The sequence below is a fragment of the Rhinoraja longicauda genome, chromosome 13 (genome assembly GCF_053455715.1).
Source record: "Rhinoraja longicauda isolate Sanriku21f chromosome 13, sRhiLon1.1, whole genome shotgun sequence".
NCBI classification, from domain to species: domain Eukaryota; kingdom Metazoa; phylum Chordata; class Chondrichthyes; order Rajiformes; family Arhynchobatidae; genus Rhinoraja; species Rhinoraja longicauda.
The window spans coordinates 13,591,619-13,614,652 of record NC_135965.1 but is presented as its reverse complement, the minus strand read 5'-3'; the positions used below and the strand labels follow the sequence as shown (position 1 = coordinate 13,614,652).

At 40.9% G+C, this 23,034-nt stretch overlaps 1 protein-coding gene across 1 annotated transcript; it reads right to left on the bottom strand.

Annotated features, from left to right (window-relative positions):
• Positions 1-572: 572 nt before the first annotated feature.
• Positions 573-20,704, bottom strand: LOC144599363 (rhodopsin kinase GRK7-like). The gene is given in 6 exon segments (XM_078410154.1): positions 573-924; positions 8,208-8,282; positions 8,284-8,468; positions 10,750-10,878; positions 19,697-19,724; positions 20,673-20,704. Coding segments are annotated over 6 exon segments (801 nt in total).
• Positions 20,705-23,034: the final 2,330 nt, after the last annotated feature.

Genomic DNA, 23,034 nt, shown 5'->3' with positions numbered 1-23,034 from the left:
CCCCCTCCCTCCCTCATCCCCCTCCCTCCCCCTCCCCTTTCACGCCTCCCCTCTCTCTCTCTCCACCCCCCTCCCATTCACCTCCTCCTTCCCCTCCCCCTTCCCCTTCCCCTCCCCCCCTTCCCCTCCCCCCCCACTCCAACACCCTCAACCCCACTTATCCTCCCTCCTTCCCCCCTCCCTCCCTCCCTCCCTCCCTCCCTCCCTCCCTCCCTCCCTCCCTCCCTCCCTCCCTAGGAGATAGATTTAAACTTTAAAACGTGAATAACTTAAAAATATAACACCGATTTCAATGAAACTTCTTCCATTAGCACCAAAGGGACGACGGTGAGTAAGGTGGGCCTAAAATTGTCACGCTTTGGCTGTTGTTCAGGAACAAACAAACTATCAAACGAGAGTTTTAGTATATAGATGCAAGTCCTTTTCCATTGAAGATGCCCGTTGTGACCCAATGTCGGCTTACATATGCCCCTGGTGTGAGAGAGAAGCAAATTCTGATTTCTACTTACTGGCAATCTGCAAAGGGTGCAGTCCGAGCAAAATAATGATAGGATTGATGGAATATCCCCTTTTCACATAATTATGCAAACACTTGATTTCGTCTCTTCGGTGTCATTTTCCAACACTCCTGCCTTTGATGGCTTCCTGGTGGGACCATTGAGTTCATTGTAAAGGCCACATTCAATCATTTCTTCCTGCCAGGGGATGGTGACAGCACCTGTGACAAATTTCCTGTACAACTGCTTATCCTTGTCAGTAATGTCAATACTTTGGACCTTCGAGAAATCAGCAATGTCACCAAGATCCTTGCAGTACACAGTGCTGGGGTCTGGCACAAAAGGAGGCTCGATAAGTCCAGCTACTAATCGTTGGAAGTTGATGGATTTGAATAAAGGGTGTTTTCTAGGGACATCCTTTTCTTCCCTAAAGTGAGGAAAGAATGGGACTTGAGTGTATGATATAAAATTAACCCAAGTTTTTAGCCGGTGTTTTTCAGTGTAACCTCATTTTGTCAGTTTCAGGAAGGAATTAAGAAGTAATTTAATCGTAATTTAATCGTATGCTTTTAATCGTAATTGTAATCATAATTTTATTAGCCAAGTATGTTTTGCAACATACAATGAATTTGATTTGACATACCAAAAATAGCAACAAGACACACAACTACATAAAATTTAACATGAACATCCACCACAGCTGCTCCACCACATTCCCCACTATGATGGTAGGCAATAAATTCTTATCTTCTTTTCTCCTTTTCTCCCGCGGTCGGGGCAGTCGAACCATCTGCAGTTGGTGCGATCGAAGCTCCTGCAGCCGGCGATCGAAGCTCCCGCATCGGGGTGATCGAAGCTCCTGTGGCTTGGAGCTCCCGAAGTCGGTCGCTAACCAGGGACCGCGAGCTCCACAATGTTAAATCGGCAGGCTCCCGCGGTCGGAGCTCCCGAAGTCAATCCCTGACAAAGGGATCGCAAGCTCCAAGATGTTAAGTCCGCAGGCTCCCGTGGTTGGAGCTCCCGAGGTCGATCCCCAGCAAGAAGCCGCCAGCTCCACGACGTTAGGCCGCAGCGCGGACGGAGATACGACATGGAAAAAAGTTGCATCTCCGTTAGGGAAAGAGATTAAAAAAGTTTCCCCCACTCCCCACATAATACAAAACTAAAGGTACACTAAAACATACATTTAACAATAGACTAAAAACAACAAAGAAGGAAAAGGACGAGACAGATCGTTGGCAAGGCTACCATCGTTAGGCGCCACCTTTTATCAAGAAGCATTCACTTCCGTTATCACTGCAAAGGAAGAGATTGCCGATTTGACTGAGTAATAAAAATGTTATGGCAAGGAATGATTTTTTAAATCACCAAATCAATCATTTAGTCCAAAATAGCAAATTAAACGATGTGCAGTACAAAACACGTGCACAATGAAGCACAGCTAGTGTGCTGTCAGCATAACCAGTGTAGGAGACAAATTAATTACTTTAAATATTAGACAAATGTTCTATGAAACATACATGGACACCCATTGTCACTGTTTTTAATTATGTAACAGTCCCTGTGGAAGAAAACAATTATGCATTTCATTTTGCAATTCAATTTATCTACCTTATCTGAAGGTGATTGTACCAGACTTGTAAGAGCAAGGGTATTCACAAAGGGCCATATAACTACATATAATCGAAGCGCAGTCTTTATATTTTGGATAATTCAATATACTATAAATTAGGCACAATGACAGGCTGAGAAGAAGCATAATAACATTTTCAAAAATGAATAGCTTGCTCTGAACACAAAATAACTAAGTGGGTGAGGCAGCATATGTGGAGGACATGGACAGGGGACGTTTTGGGACAGGACCCTTCTTCGGATTGATTGCAGTAGGGGCAACAAAGCTGGAAAAGAGGTGGGGACGGGAGAAATCTTGGCAAGTGATAGGTGGATACAACTGTGGGGGGCTTTCTGATTGGCAGAGTGGTGGATCAAGGCGAGGGAGAAAAAGGAGAGAAAAAAAAGTGACAAAAGGAGACTAAGGAGTCAAAATGGAGAGAAGGAGACAAAGAAGTGTGAGAAACTGGGGTGGCAGTGTGGTGAAGCGGTAGAGTTGCTGCCTTTCAGCACCAGAGACCCAGGTTCAATCCTGACCACGGGTGCCGTCTCTACGGAGTTTGTACATTCTCCCTGTGACTGCGTGGACTTTCTCCAGGCGCTCCAGTTTCCTCCCACACTCCAAAGATGTACAGGTTTATAGGTTAATTGGCTCCAGTCTAATTGTAAAAAATGTCCCTAGTGTGTAGGACAGGGTTAGTGTAAGGGGTGGTTACTGGTTGGTACGGACTCAGTGGGCCGATGGGCCTGTTTCCGCTCTGTATTTCTAAAGTCCATAGTCTGAAATCATAAGGAGAGAAGAGGAGAGATCGTATAGTCAGATGCAAGGATGCAGGTGGAAGGGGAAGACAGGGTGGGGGGAAGGGGGCGAGATGGTGGAAGAAATGGGTGCCTACCGGGTGAGGGAGTGGTCATAGGAAAGAGAGGAGAGGGGGGTGTCAAGGATAAAAAAGAAAAAGGTTGGGGCGGGGTGATGTGACCTAAAATTGGTGAATTCAATGTTATATTGAATAATTTATTCACAAAATGCTGGAGTAACTCAGCAGGTCAGGCAGCATCTTGGGAGAGAAGGAATGGGTGACGTTTCGGGTCGAGACCCTTCTTCAGACTGAATAATTTATATTGAATAATATTTGTTATGCTATTTCAGAAAGTTAAGAGTCTATCACATTGTTATGGATCTGGAGTAATATGTAAAGTTAACTTGCATAAGGACATTGCATTTCCTTCTTTGAAGGACATTCGTGGAAATCATGTAGAAAAAAGGAATTACTGGTTTACAAAAACAAATGCAAAATGCTGGAGTAACTCAGCGGGTCAGGCAGCATCTCTGGAGAAAATGTATAGGTTATGAAGAAGGTCCAGACCCGAAAAGTCATCCAACCATGTTCTCCAAGATGGTGCCTGACCCACTGAGTTCCTCCAGAACTTTGTGTCCTTTTTTGGTGGAAATCATGTTGTTTTACAACAAAACACTAGTATCATGCTTACAATTACTGGTATCAGAATTAAATTTCAGATTATGGAATTAACTGAAATTAAATTTCCCAAGTACTTATTTGAACTGCTATCATCAATTTGGGTTTCTGGATGAGTAATCCACAATTTATACACTATCTGTCTGTTGCTGACCTAAGCACCAAATTTGAAGATGAGAAAGGCACAACCTGCAAAATCCTCTTCATAAACATCTGGAGATATCATAAGATCACATGATAGGAACAGAATTAGCCATTTGGCCCATCAAGTCTACTGTGCCATTCAATCGTGGCTGATCTATCTTTCCCCCTAACCCCATTTTCCTGCCTTCTCCCCATAATCTCTGACTCTTACTAATAATAATAATAATAATAATACATTTAATTTATATAGCGCTTTTCAAGAAACTCAAAGACGCTTTACAGAGCAAACAAGACATAAAAACAAACAAACAAACAGAAGATTTATCCAGACGGAGAAGCGGCGAACAAACAGCGCCAGCGTCCTCTCACGTCAGGGTCCGGCGTAAATGATTGACAATAAACAATAAACAGTAAATGGTTGACAGTAAACAATAAAGAACACAAGACACACAATTATAATTTAACACAGACAACCATCACAGTGATTGCTCCAGGCACACCCTCACTGTGATGGAAGGCAAAGAAAAGTCTTATCTCCTCCTCATTCTTCTCCCGCGGTCAGGCAGTCAAACTGCTGCCTCGAGGCGATCGAGGCTCCCGACTTTTGAAACCCCCGCCGGGCGATGGAAGGTCCCAGGGCCGAGCCGAGCAGGCCGATGAAGGTCCTAAGCCCCCACCGGGCGATGGAAAGTGCCGCGGCCGAGCCACGCAGGGCGATGAAGGTCCTGCGAGCGGGTCGATCGAGCCTCGCGATTCGGGGCGGTCAAAGCTGCTACGGCTGGAGCTCCCGAAAGCCGGTCGCCAGCCAGGGACCTGCGAGCTCCCGATGTTGCGGTCTACAGGGCCCGCGGCCGAAGCCTCCGAGATGGTAAGTCTAGGCCCTGCGACCGGAGTCTTCAAGGTCGATCCCAGCTGGAGGCCGCCGACTCCACAGTGTTAGGCTGTAGCGCGAACGGAGATACGACACGGTGAAGGTTGCATCTCCGTTGAGGAGGAGATTTAGGAAAAAGGTTTCCCCCACCACCCCCCACATATACACAGCGAAAAATAGGTCAATACATACATTTAAACGGTAACAATAGACAAAGACAGAAAAAAGACAGAGAGACTGCCGGTGAGCCGCAGCCGCAAGGCGCAGCCACGCCCCCTTCAAGAATCTATCTATCTCTGCCTTAAATATATCCACTGACGGCCTCCACAGCCATATGCCTATATTTTCATCACAATCCCTGGGCATATCCGTTTACCATTGAGAAATCAGATCTACCGAGGGTGGCAATCCACTGGCGAGGCCCCATGGCGTCAGGTCCAACGTATAGGAAAACTAAGTTGATTAAGTAACGATCAACAGAGAGTCGTGATGACACTTTGTTTTACCTACTGGAGGAAAGTGATAGCAGCATTCCTCATGAATCGCTGTTAGAATCATTACTTTAGTTTATATCAATAATTTAGGCCAGGGGGTGCAAACCCCAAATTCTAAATTGATGGAAGACATATAACTTTGCAGTATTGTGAACTGCCAACAGCATTATGCTAGAGTGCAGGGGGATCGGAACAGGCTTATGGAATGGTGAAATGCACAGCAGGTGGAATTTAATGCAGAGAAATATGAGATGACACAATTTGATGGGAAGAATGAGCAAAGGCAATATCGACTAAAGCATACAGTTCCAAAAGTGGTGCAGGAGCAGAGGGACCTGGAGGGATGCGTGCACAATGATCTCCCGAGATGCTGCCTGACCCGCTGAGTTACTCCAGCATTTTGTGTCTACCTTTGATTTAAACCAGCATCTGCAGTTTTTATTCCTATTAAAAATGGAATGGCTGGTTGAGAAAGTGGTCAATGAAACACACACAGAACTTTGGCCTTTTTCAATGAATGTGTCGAGTGGAAAACCAAGGAAGTTATGCTAAATCTTTATTAAACAACCTTTTCAGCGTCATCCGGTGTATTGGGTCAATTCTGTTCACCACATTATTGGAAGGATCTGAAGGCTTCTGAGAGGCCAGAAGTGATTTGTGAGAATGGTCTCTGTGAAGAGGGGATTCAGTTGGTGGAATCTGAAAAAGAGTCCCAACCCAAAATGTCACCTGTCCATTCCATCTACAGATGCTGCCTGACCCACTGAATTCCTCCAGCACTTTGTTTTTTTTTTTGCTTAATGAATCTGAGACTGTTTTCCTTGGCAAAGAAAAGGCTGAGAGGATATTTGATAGACGTGTACAAAATTATAAAGGGGTCTAGACATAGTTGCTAGCAGGAGTTTATTCTCTTGGGTGGAGCGGTGTTCACATATATAAAGTAAAGTGGAAGAGAATTAAAGATGACATGAGGAACAACCTTTTTCTCCCATGGTTAGAATCTAGAATGCTTTGGCGGTGGAGGTGATGAAGCTATTGTGGCCTTAAAGAGATGAGTCGATAAAAATACAGTGGAGAGAAATCTGTAAGGCCAGGGAGAGTTGCTCTGGTAGAGAACTGGTGCGGATAAGATGGGATGAATGACTTCCTTCTGTGCTGCCACATTTCTATGCTTCTCAGGATGGTGATGGACAATTAAACCAACCAAAAGAATAGAATCCATTCGCTTTTCTCTCCTCAATGACGCCAGTGTCGTGGATGTATTGGAAAGGGTAAATGAGGAGTTTAAAAGAATCCCCAGCGTGAATTGGGTGGATTCACTATTCAAGAAAAAGCAGACAATACTGTCGAGGCCTTGAGCTGCCACCAACATTTCAGCCGTGGTACTGAACATATATAATGTTCGAGACTAGCTGTATCTCTGGTTAAAAAAAGACACAAGTGCTGGAGTGACTCAGGCTGCATCTCTGGAGAATATTTCTGCAGAGCTTTATATCACTGAACCTTTTTGTTTATAATATTGTTTACAGAGTACTATGTTTACGTATTCTGTTGTGCTGCCGCAAGTAAGAATTCCATTGTTCTGTCTGGGACATATGATAATAAAGCACTTGACTCTTGACTGAAGAAGTTTGACATCATCCAGCAGCTTACTTGTCTGGCAACCCTTCCAGCACCTTAAATATATATATTTTTTAATTTTTTAATTTTTTAAATATCAAAAAATACTTTATTCAAGTAATAAATATCGCTTACAAAACATCTTCTTTTTTAACAAACCCATCCGATATTTCCGGAGGTTACACATTCGATACAGGCATTCACTTCCAAATTTACAGACATTTACTTACATTCACAGACATTAACCCAGTATCCCTTATGTGGAGGGGCGTCTCCACCACACCCTGCCCCCCATGTCCAGCAGCGGAAGGACCCTAGACTGTGGTCCTCCCCCACAGAGCCTTGGCGTTGGCTGCACTGAGCTTCAGTGCGTCCCCCAGCACGTATTATATGCTTTCTTTCTGCCACCCGCTTGCTATGGCTACAGTGCGTACCACCTACAAAATACACTGCTGTTATCCACTGACACCACATTAACACCACACTGTTATTCTCTGACACCACATCCCTTAATCCATGATCTGCACCAGCAAGCAGGATGAGGGTAGATGGGAACACCAGTGCCAACATGTTTCTCTCAAGTCACATCCTATCCTGGCTTGGAATTATATCATTGTTCTTTCATCATCACAGTGTAAATCATAGAATTCCCTTCTCAACAGCACTGTACGAATACCTTTACCAGCAGAATGACAGCACCACAGCAGCAGTTCAAGAAGGCAGCTCCCCACCTCGACCGTCTCTGGAGCAGTTGATGAAGGCCATAAGTTCATAAGTGGTAAGAGTAGCAGTAAGCTATTCGGCCCATCAAGTCCACTCCGCCATTCAATCATGGTTGATCTATCGCTCCCTCCTAACCCCATTCTCCTCATTTCTCCTCATCTCCTTCCTAAAAGAACGTCCTTTAATTCTGAGGCTATGACCTCTAGATAAATATTGGCAATTTCAGTATCAGATACATTCCCTGAAATGGATAAATATATAAAAATAGTTTAAATTAATATGGAACAGGATCAATAGGTTGAATAGTCTTATATTTCATTGGGCCTTAGCACTCATTCCATCGTAGCTGTGGCAGATGGAGAGTGTTTAGTGAGATCCAGATGCAGGTCTTTGAATGTGCAATCAATCGGCACCCATTTTTCAATATCAGGCAGGGATAACAAAGGATAATCGTATGAAAAAACAGGTGATGATGCCACATATAATTAAAAGTAATTTGTTTATAAAAATGAGAAGTGGATTGATCCCCAACCCCTAGAGACCGAGTTAAATTCCTTAATTTATAGTATCCACTTCAAAAAGAAATATTTTGAAATGATTGGATTTAAGTATTCTTTCAGATGTTAAAAAGACAGCTTCTCTGAAACACCATGTATCAGGTTATACCATCATATCATATCATCTATCATACTAATAATATTGTTGCAGTTCAACACAATGGAAAGTAAAATGTCTCGTAGAACCTGACAATGTGTTTCAAGATCCTTACCTGCAGCCCAAGCGTTCTTCTGAGTTTCTCGCCAAAAGCAGTCGACAGATATCCTTTGACACTTCTGAGAAATTATTTCTCTTCGTCTTCCAGTGTTCTCCTTTTCACTTCATCTGTAGTGACCTTCTCCTTATAACCCTTGAAAGGATTTTGTCCTGCAATCATCTCATAAACACTGCATCCTGGAGCAAACCAGTCCACAGAGAATGTGTACTTGTCCTCTTTTAAAATCTCTGGAGCCATATAACCATTAGTTCCAGCCTCAAGTAGTAAAATAAAACAAAAGACATTTTAATTACATCAATAATTGCAAAAACATCTTTGCACTTAACTTATTAAAATGTATTTGTGGTATAGTCTCAACTGAATCGCATCTCAACCAATAACTGGGTAATCTATGTGCATTGGAAGGGCATCAGTCATATACAGATATATTTTTGAGTTATGGTGTAATTATTGTCAGGCTGTGATTACAATGCAATAAAAATAAAAAGGTACGGAATGTGTCATTTAATGGATTAAGGCTGAAGGAGTTTGAAAATGTGAGATAATTCATAATAGGAGTGCAATTTTCACACCAGAACAATAAACATGAGTCATTGGTATAAGTAGCTGAAACATAAATCAGCCTACATTTTTTAAAAATGCTGTTATTACCTGGTAAAACAAAATGGACTAGCTGCAATATTCAAACGCAATTATGTTGCAAAGTTAATTTCACTTTTGAACAAATTATTATAGTCTGCAGAATTTTCACTTTTGCTACTATTGGTTTTCCATTGTGTGATTTTATTCAGCTTCCATTTATTCCCTTTCTCTAACTTGACTGTCATTTTCTCCATTGATCCTTTTCCTATGGCTGTTTATTCGGCAAGGGATAGGTCTACGGTCTTTCCCAAATGACCGTTCCTTCTATAAAGCATCCGATCTATGACCCTGTTACAATATCTGTACTGTTATAGCCTTGTTGGTTATTATGGTTCCTGAGACAGACATTCATCCCCTGCTTGTATTGAATGTGTTCTCATTTTGGAAGTTGACAAGTATTATCCCACAAATACTACTGGATCACATGTCTGCAGGCAAGTGACGCAAGCCAAATTTCTTCTCCCAGGTTTTCAGTTAGAACATTTTGATGATCTCTTAAAATTTTACCCAATGGCCTACAAATGAAGTATTAATGCCTATCTGGTTATTAAAATGGAACAGTTTTTCATCTAAAATTTATTTGTCCATTGTTCAGTATGTGTGTATGTGAAAGAAATAATGCTTCTACTCATACAGGTGAAGAAGTTTTAATGGAATTAAGAGAATTCTGTGTGGAACTGATAGATGAAACGGATTTATTCAAAATAATTAAGTGAATTGCGGTAATTTCTATTGAGATTAAAGTAAAGCAATGGTTCCAGCTATCAACAGCGGCCAATCAAATATGTATGTTCTCTCATTAATATTTAGCTTTATTGAGAAAGTCAGTCAAGATTAAACATTTCTGGTCTGTATTAAAATAGCATTCAATAGAATGGTGACTTAGTAATTTTCAAACTGTGAAATTGGTTGATAGTTTGAAAGACAATATTAATTGTATATATATGGTAATGGAAGGGCGGTTGGAGGAAATTAGTTTACATTGAAAATTAGAAACTGTTGCGTTTGTACAATTGGTAATCTTGATTTTATAGTCTTCGGCTTTCTAATGTTTATATAACAAGCCCACAGATGTTTTGTGGAGCAGCTTACAGTGAAAGAAGAGTCATTTCAATGTAGAGGGGACCAGGAACATGTGTGAGTAGAGCCAGCAATAGTCACCCTGCATTCAATCAGGTTGAAGAATCCTTATTGAGTCATGCAGAGGCTATACTGGAATATTAGCTGCAATGGTTATGACTAAAGTACAGAAAGAAAAATAACATTGAAAAGAAAAATGACAGAGAGAGAGAGAGAGAGAGAGAGAGAGAGAGAGAGAGAGAGAGAGAGAGAGAGAGAGAGAGAGAGAGAGAGAGAGAAAAGATTCATTTAGAAAACGTTAAATAAGTTGTTTTTTAAATTGCCAGCAATAATTACAATTTGAAAGACTGATCTTTATTATAAATTAAGCATTCATAGCCAAAGACAACTGATAAAAATTAGCTTATAGGACTGGAGAAGCCTTAGCTTTTTCTGGTGTATTTATTCAGAAAGGGATACATTGGAACTTTATGCCTTTGTGTTTTAATGCCAATGCATGTATGAGATTTAAACTCAGGAAGCTGTTTGCTAATTTATACCTTTTAGTTTGCATCAATAGTATGACAAGTTGCTGCCCAACTTGCCACTTTTCCTGCTGCACAATCTTAGCCTCTGGGCATTTTCCACAGGACTACATGAAGATCAATAATATGTTGAGTGAATTCCTCTTTATCTGCTGACATAACAACATAATAGAATATTTATTAGTATGCTTGTATCTGGATTTTACCTGATGCCATTATGAGGTTTAGAGATTTCTAAAACACAATAATTTTATAGTTGCATGATGTCAACATTGCATGTCCATACTTACTTTACTGTTAGTGGCTTTGCCATCCTTAATTCTAACTGCAGGCTCCAAATCTGAGAGTCTGCTGTTTCCATTGTCATCTAGTAATACATTTTCAGGCTTCATGTCACGGTACACAATATTCTGAGAATGCTGAGAAACGTGATTTTAAAAAAAAATGATTTAATTCACACAAATCAGGATTCATTATTTTCAGTAAAACTTAACATATCAGTAACGAAATTGAAATAACCCATGGTTTGGTTTTTAGAAACTTACACGCGGAAGTATTAATATAGTTATAAAGAAATGATGTGGAAAATAGTTATTTCCCAGTGTTATTTCAGTGGTTGCTAAATCCTTTGGGTCAATTTCTATGGAAGTTGCCAATTAAGATTGATAGTAATATCAGCATTCGTAAGAGAAGTATCAATTTGAACAAATTTATTTTACTGCAGTTAACTCATGGAATAAATATAAGGAATATGAATGAGACTAGCAGTATTATGAAAATATTTTAAATTACTCTTTGAAGAGAAGAAAATGTAATTCTGCTGTGGATGGCAACCATCATGGGCCTTCAAGTGTACAGACTGTGTCGAGGGTCTTTATTTCTGTGAGTTTTAAATAACGTTTATGAAATGCCTAGTTCCTTCAGTACTCTTTAAATGGATTTCTCATCATGATGGAATTCTATTCCATGCAATATAAGACCTACGTGTGTCTCATTTGAACCTGTCCATGTAACCTTACAAAATAAATACCCTTCCCACAGCTAACAAAATTGCAAGGTATGAGAGCACCAACACTATTTACTGGAGAAACTGTTCTTACAGCAAAGGGACCCAAACCAACCTTAGAAAAAGAACTATAATTAAAATCCACTATAGATTTAACATCAACTATTAATTAAGAAAAACAGAAAAAGTTGAAATATAAAAGAAGTAAAACCAGTTTTTAGCCATTTATAGTTCCATATTACTGGCATCACTCCGCTCTTTGTCCAAAATTCGCTGCTACTTTTTCAATTGAATAAATTAATTTATTATTCCATTACAATGACTGCCTTTACATCAGTGAGACCAAGTGTAGACTAGGCAACTGGTCGAATATTTGTGCTCTTTTCACCAAGGAGTGGATTTCCTGGTTGCTAACTCCATTTCCCACTCCCGTACTAACTTTTCTGTCCTGGGCCTCCTCCATTGGCAGAGTGAGGCCACATGCAAACTGGAGGAACAGCACCTTATAATCCGCATGGGTTTCTTACAACCAATAGTATGAACATTGAATTTTCCAACTTCAAGTCATACCCCTCCATTCCCCCTCTTTCTTTCCTTCCCTCCCCCATCCTGCTGTGCTTCCAATTCTCCCACCATCTCTCACCCCACCCTGTCACCCTGCTCCTTTCCCTTCCTTCGTGCACGTACTTCCCATGCCCGAGTCCCCTATTTTCCTTTTCCTCCCTATTTTCCCTTTTCCCCCTCTTTACCCTCTCCTTGTCCCTGTCCATCCATATCCCTCTCTCCGGCTTCACATTCCACTTCTCTCCTTATATGACACCCTTTTGTCTCCTTTTCACCTCTAACCTTTGTCACTTATTCCACCATACAGGCGCTGCCTCGCCTGTATCCACCTATCACTCGCCAGGCTTTGTTCCAACCCACCTCTTTTTTTCCAATTTTCTCCACCCAACTCAACTCAGTCTCAAGAAGGGTCCTGAACTGAAACATCGCCTGTCCATTTCCTCCAGCCCAACCCGCTGAGTTCTTCCAGCACTTTGTGTTTTGCTCAAGATTAAAGTATGTGCAGTTTCTTGTGTCTTCATTCGTTATTGGTTTACTCCTCATAAGCAAATGATTTTTGAACACGTGTAATAGTTTTCCGTGGTTTGCAATATTTAAAAATTATTAGACTTATTTCTCAATACATTGAAAGCGCACCCTCTCAACTTCCCTTGTGAAATGTACTCCCACTTTCTCTGTCTAATGCTTTGCAGAGTCCTATGGCTGTGGCGGGCACTCTGCCCATTGGTGTACAGCCAGCGTGGGGCTTGAATGACTGTTTGGGCATAGCCAAAAGTATCCCGTGATTACACACACTACAATTTGCTCTCCTTTATTCTGAGGAACTACCTTTTCTCTTACTGGCATTTCCTCTTGACATCATGACCAAAATTCTCAAGTGTGGAATTATTGGCACTGAACCATTCATTCTATTCATGTTGAAGTTACAATGTCTGACTTTTTTTTTCCGTATTCCTACAATCAAAGAATATTAAGTCACAAATTGAAAAAAAAAAAAATCTGCAATCCATTTTAAACGGTTGGCACAGTTAGTAGAGCTACTGCCTCAAGTGTTGGAAACCAGGGTTCAATTAGAAACTTGGGCATTATCTGTGTGGAGTTTGCTCAATCTTGGGTGCTCAGACTTCCTCCGAAAGATGTGCGGGTTGGTAGGTTAAATGGACACTGTAAATTGCTTCCAATGTGAAGGGGAGTGCTAGAATCTGGGGGGAGTTGATGTGAACATGATGGGAATAAAAATGGGATTAATGTGAATGGATGGTCGATGTGAACTTGGTGGGTTAAAGGTCCTTTTTCTATGCTCTATCTATGATTCTCTGAAAATCTCCTTCCTCTAATGCTCAAAGCAACTGACCAGAGAGTCCCATAGTTCGGAAAATTGCTCAATTATATGTCAGATATCAACCGTTTGCTCTTCACGTTCATTTTTCACATAATATACAAATTTCAGTAAAATTTATTCAAACTTGTTTTTCATTTTAGTAACAAGTTGGGCATTGAAACTTAAGCCTTGCTTGTAGCTTAGCAGGAAATTGCTGTCTCTATTTTATACTTCCCAATGACAGGAACCCATAGTGGCTCTTCGCTCTTTATTCCAATGAAACAGTTTGTTTGTGTGTATGTCTGTGTGCACATGTGTGTATGTCCATGTGTTTGTCGTACAATCTTGGAACTTGTAACAGGTGAATTTGAAGGGTCGGTGGATAATGACTTTGGGCAATGGAAAACCATCCTCACACCTCTTTCGTACCAAGTCGAAGCAGTTGCGGTCCATAAGATTGCTGGAACCTACTCTGTTCCAGATCTAAGATCATTGGTGGATCTGTGTTTCAGGTTTACCTTCCTGCTCTGTCCTAACATCATTGATGCCCAGAAATCTATCAAATGCAATCTTGAATATACTCAATGATGCACCATTCTTAATTTACTATAGTACAGAATTCTAAACAATCATGCTCATCTCTGTAAACAAAATTCCCCTTGCATGTCCCAAGGCCAAAGCCAACTCCTGATATCAAGACTCTTTCCTAGTTATAAACTCTGTGACCGGTTAAAACACTTCTCTGCATCTTCCTTGCCAGCCCTTTTCTTAAATGTACATGTATCCTTAAGTTTACCTCTCATTCATCCGAATTCCAGTAAAGATTAGTCAATCTTGCTGCAATATTTTCTTAATCTTATGCTCTAACTAACTGGACCGCAGGCATCATAATCCTTCGGGACAGTAAACCCAACTGTATATTTTAAGCAACCAAGCAGTAAATTTGTTGTGGCGATACTATTATTAATGCATAGATTTAAAAAACTGCAGAGGTTGAAAATCTGAAATAAGAGAAATAAGAGCAGGTTTGAAAATCTGAAATAAGAGCAGGATAGAAGATAGATGAGGTCTTCTATCTACGTCATTGAAGACCTTTGGACTATCTTTAATTGGACTTTACTGGACTTTATCTTGCACTAAATGTTATTCTCTTTATCATGTATCTGTATACTGTGGACTGCTCGATTGTAATCGTAGATACTCTTTCCGCTGACTGGTTAACATACAACTAAAAGCTTTTCACTATACCTCAGTACAACAAACTAAACTATACTAAATTAAGGTCAGGCATATCCGTGGAAAGAGCAACAGAGTTGATATTCCATTTTAAAGAAGCTTTATTGGAATTGGGATGGAAAGAAAACAAATGAGATTTAAGTTGCAGAGAAGGTGAGGAAGGGATGGATAGTACGAAGGGAATATATCTGACGTGGTGAGGTTGGGGCTGTCATGGGATAAGTTGCAGATAAAGGGCTAATGAGGATGAATAGAAAAAGAGGAAATAAACAAAAGCTATAAAATGTCAGCAGTAGTAAATCAAGAACACTATGTAACGTATAATTTGTAAAGAGTAGAAAACGTTTTTTAAATGATGTAAAACGAATAAATATTGATGAATGATCTTAGTGTGCTGATGCAAGATAGTGCAGTGATCATGCAAATATTGCTCATAGTTAGGAAGACAAATAGATTGTTGGTCTTTACTTCAAGAATGAAGGTGGACAGAATCTCTTGCCGAGAATAGGGGAACCGAGGGCCAGAGGACATAGGTTCAAGGTGAAGGGGAAAAGATTTAATAGGAATCGGAGAGACACCTTTTTCACACCAAGGGTGGTGGGTATATGGAACAAGCTGCCAGAGGAGATCGTTGAGGCTGGGACTATCCCAATGTTTCAGAAACAATTAGGTACATGGAGACGACAAGTTTGGAGGGATATGAACTAAGCACAGGCAGGTAGGACTACTGTAGCTGGGACATGTTGGCCTGTGGGCCAATGTGGGCATGTTGGGCTGAAGGGCCTGTTTCCTCACTGCATCATTCTATGACTATGACTCTAAAATGAAGCCCTACTATGATTGTACAGGCCTTCAGTTTACTGAATGCAATTGTGGTCTCACACCCAATGAGAAATATTTTCATCCTGGATTCAATGGTTTAAACTAAAATCCATTTAAAATGGAAATGGGTACATATTTTAAAATGACACAAAGGATAAGACAGCTCTCTCTGAATTGCTTCATGGTCTCTCATCCAGAATAGGATGAGAAGACATTTTCCTCAGCTTCATATCAAAGCTGATGTCTTTGGTCCTGATGATATTTTGTTTTCTAAGCAATCAATCTACTGTTCTCCCTGGCATCTGTCTGAGACGAAACAAGACTTCTACTCACCATGGTCTAATATTTAACCTGTGAACTGAGCTTTGGGCCACATATCTATGTCAACACCAAGACTGCACACAGCTATCTGTAATATTGCTCTATTTCAACCTGACTCAACTCATCTGCTGTTGAAACCCTCATTGGCACCTCTTTTATTCACTAGAACATGGCCATTTCATTGAACTCCTGCCCACACTCTGATAGATCTGCTGGTCATGTCCTAACTTGCACCGAGTCTGCTTTATTGCCTTCTAGTTAAGCAGCACCTTGATTTTAAATTCTCTTGTTTACAAATCTCTCTGTGCAATTGAGCCTCCCTCTCTCTAATATTTTTTCTGCTTTTATAATGTTCATCCACTTCTGGCCTCCTGATCATTCTTGAACTGAATTTCTCCACCTGTGATGGCCTTGTTTATTAATTACTTAAAATTACATTTACATTCTCCTCACTGAGAGCCTGTAAATATTCTGCTTCCCCTCCACCCATCTTCCACCATTAACCTTAGTGTAACCCCAAAATGTAGATCAACATCTTTCACAGATTGCCATCGTTACCCAATTGCACCCATTATGTGAATGTCCTCTTATGATCTTCCTTTTATTGTGAAAACAGATGTTCACATTCATAGATAACTGAGAGTTTCCTATTTTGATGTGACATCTTCATATTGTTAATTAGCTTTCATAAGACATTACAGTTTTTCTAAATGTGTTGGTCTAAATTTACCAACATAGATTGAAAAATTCATTCATTAAATAATAGTCATTTATTTTTGAATTGGGTGTTTATTAAACAAAGGATAAACATTTTCTTAAAGAACATGCACCATATATTACCAGCCTTATGATTTATTTTAATTGATGGTCCAACCAAGACATACTTAGTTTCATCTCATAATAACTGCGTTACTGCCCTCCTTAGTATGTCTAATCTTTGCGTGAAAATTGCTGTCAGTTCAAGAAAAACAATACCATAAGATGCTTATTTATTAGGAAAATAAAACATGCCCAAACTCACAAAGCCTTAATTGTGCACCGGAACTAGCTGCCAACCCTTAGAGAATGTTTTGCTCTGAGGAGTTTATATAAAGGAACTGTCAGAAACAGAGTGCAAGGTGCTTGAGACGAAATTAGATTATGTTGAAAGGATAATCCTGTAAAACCTTAGATCCATACCACTGTGTAAGGCATTTTTAATTTGAAGTTACAACTGAAAATTATTTTGCAAATAATATCCTGTATATGATGTGTAGGAAAATAATTGCAGATGCTGGTTTAAATCGAAGGTAGACGCAAAATGCTGGAGTAACTCAGCGGGTCAGGCAGCATCTCAGGAGAGAAGGAATGGGGAAACCCTTCGGTCTCGACCCGAAACATCACCCATTCCTTCTCTCCTGAGATGCTGCCTGACCCGCTGAGTTACACCAGCATTTTGTGTCCACCTCCTGTCTATGATTGTCAAGGAACATCAAATTAGTATGAGACATGGTTCTGTCAGGAGAACTTCTCACTACCATGGTGTTGCATTCATTTGCAATTAATCAAGCTGATGGAATTTAAGGGTTGCAAATTAGGTTATTACCATTGAAATGCAACCCGTGAGCATGTACAGAAGATGAGCTGTCACTGAATTAAAGGAGTGTGCTTTTTGCAAATTTCAGATGGTTGTGTGTAATTTCTCAGGCTTGGTGGTGACAACTAGTCCCACAGATGGTGCTGCTGGTTTTTTAATCAAGCTGATTCATCCTACCCTCTCTCTAGAGACAACATTCTAGGAACACTGTAGTGCTGCAAAATTGAAAATGTCATTTTACAGTTGTGATGTCAAATTGAAGCTCCACTTTTAGTTTTAGATTTAGAGATACAGCACGGAAACAGGCCCTCCTGCCCACCGCGTGTACGCCAACCAGTGACCACCAGTACACTAGTTCTATCCTACACACGAATGACAACTTATAGAAGCCAATTAACCTACAAACCTGTATGTCTCTGGGATGTGGGAGGAAACCGGAGCACCCGGCCTCTGCCTCTGCTAAATCCTCCAAATCCAGTAACAAAATGTGAATAAAGATCAGTGTAATTAGATATATGAGCAGGATTAGGCCATTTGGCCCATTGAATCTGCTCCGTCATTCGATCATGTCTAATCTATTTTTCTTTCAGTTCCATTTTCCTGCCTTCTCCCCGTAACCTTTGATGCCCTTACTAATTAAGAACTTATCAATCTCCGCTTGAAAACACCCAATAACTTGCCTCCACCACCATCTGTGGCAATGAGTACACAGATTCACCACCCTCTGGCTAAAAATTCCTCATCACCTCCATTCTGAAGGTACGTCCTTTTATTCGGAGGCTGTGCTAGACTCTCACAACTGCATCAACTGTATCTAAGCCTTTCATTATTCAGTAGGTTTCAATGAGATCTCCCCTCATCCTTTGAAACTCTGGCGAGTACAGGCCCAGAGCCATCAAAAGCTCCTCGTATGTTAGCCCAATCATTCTTGGGATCATTTTTGTAAATCTCCGCTGGCCCCTTCTATATCAACGTCCCTGGGCTCAGATTCGCAGACTCTGCCAAACATGGACAAGGGTGCTGATAGGAGGGTGTGGGTGGTATCGGAGGTGGTCTACGCCTTCCACTGTTGTTGCTTGTTTTCTGCGTACTCTTTATGGAGAGGTTTTCAGTGCTTGGATGCTGTTTCTCCATTTTGGTGATATACAAGTGCTTCACATGAGTTGGAGAGGGTGTTACATACTTTTTTACTGAGGGACTTGGAGGATATCATTGATGTGCTTCCTTTGTCTTTAATCATTTTGTTCTCTTCCTCTGGCCTTTTGAAGTGGAAGCAGAGTTTGTAACCTTGATTTTATTTGATCCCAAACCAAGCTCACATATTTTCTTCCACAGCACTCCCTACTTCAACATCCACAGCAATGTTCGTCTTCACCCCCCTTCAAGTACTGCTGGAACTCAACTAAACCTTACTTGTCTCTGTATTTCCCTGTGCTATGTATTTATATCTTTACATTCAATATCCCATCTACCCATCACTCTTATGCTCACTGACCTGCCTTGCCTTCTGATCTGGCAACTATTTCAAATGTTCTCTCTGGCTTCTCTAACGTTTTACATTTTCCCCAAGTTCTTTCCAAAACTGTCATCTTCGACAACCCCAACGTTGTTCTTGTGTTGATGACTGAGTGCTGCCCAGATTTTGAAATTCTGTCTCAAATCTTTCCGCTATTCCACCTCTCTCTCTTTAAGAAGTTCTTTAAAACTTGCATTTTTATTTACCACTGCCATTATCTCCTGATGCAGCAAACCTTACTTCACGGCTCTCAGGCAAAGTTCTTTGGGATTATTTTTAGTTGGTTAAATTTGCTCTACAATATCAGATTGTTGTGATCTTTAAGAGGAGTCTTTATGAGAACTCATATTTCTGAGCAGCATTACCACAGTTCATGCATATTTAGAGCACTGAACAAATAAATCTGCAGATGGAATCATCTGGACTTACTAGTTATTACATTACATTATGCTATACAATCATCCAATAAGATTAATGTCTCGGACAACAGCACATATAAAGACTTAGTTTAGTGATACAGTATGGAAATAGGGCCTTCAGCCCACCGAATCCACGTCGACCAACAATCACCTGTACATTAGTTCTATCCCTCATACTAAGGACAATTTACAGAAGCCAATTAACCTCCAAACCAGCACATCTTTGGAATGTGGGAGGAGACCAGAGCAGCCGGAGAAAACCCACGCGTTCCCAGAGAGAACATACAAACTCCGTACAGACAGCACCCATAGTCAGGATTAAACCCGGGTGTCTGGTGCTGTAAGACAGCAACTCTATCGCCACGCCACTTCACTTCATTAAATCTATTGAAATTAGAAGATAAAATATTTTTCTTTGTCAGCTGCTCAGATGTTTACCTGACCACCTGGACTTACCGGGGATGATAAGTCTTTGATGAGAGTGCTGAATGATAACCAGAGTAGTTAAAGTGATCAGAAGCACAATAGATATAAATGTTTACATTTCAAATTGACACAGTAGAAAGAATAATTATGATAATAAAGTTAATGAATATGAGTGGAAGAATAGAAATGCGTGTATGTTGTACAGATTACGTGAAACAAGCTGCCCACGGTAGGATGATATTATAATGTTTCGGAATTGCTGTTCTGTCTAAAATAACATAACATTTCACAATTGTAATCATTGTTGTAATGTGATCCTTTGGAACTTTACACATAAGGTTGCTCATCTGGAACCTACTTCTTAAATGTTCATTCTTTATATTTAGCCCATGAGAGGTTTCAAACTAAATAAAATATTTTAGTTTGAAGAGATGATGCAAAAAATGAATCTGGAAAATAACTTGTAAGAAAGTACAAAGGCAACAGTAAAGAAACATGCATAGAACTGTCAAAATCTAGAATGGGCAATAAGTAATTTTCCATTTCTGTGCCTCTGCATGGGAAATGTCTGCCTTAGAGTAGAGAAAAAAAGGCAATGAAATCTGAAGTTAAGACAATCATATCATCATATCATATCATCATATCATTTAATTTAATCTAATTTAATGCAAGTATGAAAATAATGATGAAAAACAAATGACATTAAAAGGTTCTCTGAAATCTGAAGGCCACCCAAGTGTATGAAAATCAAAGCAGATGAAAAATATCAAAAGCATTACTTTATCTCAGAATTTTTTTTAGGTCTTTAGGTTTTAAAATTGTATCTCTTGATTAGGAAAATGCAAAATCACATTTTATTTAAAAATTGGATAGAAACTACAAAACCATAATTAATTGGTTTAAAATCCAGTTGAGGATAGATTATTGAAATCTGTTATTAGGTGGGTTCTTTTAACATTTTTAACACTGCTATTGTTGTACTATTAATAGGTAAAGATACCATTACAGGTCAACGGAGGTTAAGTATGGATCAACCATGGCGCAATTGAATAATGGATCAGACTCAAGGGGTGAATGGTAGGTCTTATCTCAGGTGCCCAATATGCAAAGGTCATGTCAATTGTTCACCTTCCACAAATAGAAGTTTAATTATCCACAGCAATATATCGGCCCACCCAGAGCTGACGTAGCTCAGATTTTCATCTCGTAAGTAGGGTATGTTTTCCTCAATTTGGATTATGTTACACGTCATTAAAGACCACATTTTGCAGGTAAGTATTTGGACATTTTTTGCATTAGTACCACTAAGAATGGTTGGAATCGCCAACCAAGGTCATGGTGCAGGCATGGAATTCCATCTTGCTGTTGTTTATCAGCGGCTTTCCCCTGAACATTTGCCAACGCTGTACTTGTTGTAGAGAGAAGTAGCAGCAATCTCTTTGCGCTTTCACTGGAGAATCTCTACTGAACTTGTCCCAGGTTAGATCTTGTGCAGGACCAGCAATTCCATTTATTTGAGTGGAGAGGAATTTTTACCTTCAAAACTGTATTTGTAATAATTTAAAAGAGGTTTTAAGCTCTTTCTATTATTCACAAACTTAAAAACAATTTGCTAAAGCCAAACATTCAAAAACTTTTGAGATGTTTGAAAGGCGCCTAAATTGGAATATATGCTGAGCCATCTATCAGCTTCTTTCATCCGTTTCATAAGCAGGACTAGTTTGGCATCTCCTTTCCCCTTTTCCAGTCACATGAAGATGCACTGCTACTATGCAAGGCCTCATCGTCGAAAGAGGGTCATGCACTCAGCAATTGATGCAGGAAGGTGTACACCAGGTAAGTTAAAACTTTATGTGTAGGAAGAAACTGCAGATGCTGTTTTAAACCGAAGATAGACATAAAAAGCTTATCATGTATTTATACACTGTAAATGGATCGATTGTAATCATGTATCTAAAAACTGGAGCGACTAGGCTTGTATACACTGGAATTTAGAAGGATGAGAGGGGATCTTATCGAAACGTATAAGATTATTAAGGGGTTGGACACTGTAATGTATTCATGCATATTCATGTGCCATGTTAATGAGTGGGTGTTCCTTTAGCCGAGAACGCTGGGTAAATAAAGGCTGGCGCTGTAGCGACCATAGAGAATGGTCCAGGTAGTCGAACCCTCGGATTGGCCAGCGAGGTCACGTGGGAACGCGACCATGGGGATTGGTCCAGGAAACGACATCGCTGATTGGCCAGCGATGTCAGGTGCGCGTTTGGCGCCCGTTTTAGCCAGTTCGGCGAAGTCTTCAAGGAAGACAGTAAGTTTATATTGGTTGTCCTGTAACTTGTTGTTTTGACTCTGTATTCGTGTATTGCGGCTGCAATAAACTTCGTCTACAACTAGCAAGTTTCGGACTCGCCATATTGGTGACCCCGAACGTGATCTGGACGATCACCAACTGAACAGGAATCAACGCCTCGTTGACGATGACCGAGCAGGGCGCACCGGAGTCAAGCGCGGGAGGCGTGCATCTTCCGTTATTTTGGACGTACGCACCGCAAGCTTGGTTTATCCACGCCGAGGCTCAATTCCACATAAAGAAGGTGTCGGACGATGCAACGAAGTACTTCTACCTCGTCAGCGCTCTATCGCCGGACACAACCAAGCGCATGATGCGGTTTATCATAACTTCACCTGCGGAAGACAAATATGAAACCATGAAGAAGGCATTACTGCGAACCTTCGGGTTAAATAAGCATGGTGGTGCGGCAAAACTTCTGCACCTACCGGAGCTTGGAGACCAACTGCCTTCCGTCCGCATGGCCGAAATGATGGTGCTAGCCGGTGAGCACACGGATTGCCCGATGTTTGAACAGGCATTCCGCGAGAAACTTCCCGAGGATGTCCGACTGCTGCTTACGGATTGTTCTTTTAAGGACCCCGAAGCATATGCAGCGAAAGCGGACGCGCTCATAGCGGGAAAAAACAAGGCAGGGGATTCCATCAACAAAGTCTCGACATCGGTGACCACGCCACAGCGACGGCAAGATGGCGCCACGTCTCCCGCCAATTCTCCGAAAGCCCGCCAAAAAGATCCGCACAAGCGCGGCTGGTGCTACTATCACCTACGATGGGGTAACGAATCCCGCAACTGTCGTTTGCCTTGTACCTTCGCGGGAAATGCCTCGGCCGATCGTACATAGGGGCAGTTACGATTGGCCAGAACCGGCGCCTCTATGTCCATGATCGATTCACGGACACAGAATTTTTGGTAGACACCGGAGCCATCGTCAGCATAGTGCCGCCGACCGACCTCGAAACCAGATCGGGTAAGACAGGTCCCACCCTCATCGCGGTTAATGGCAGCCCTATTC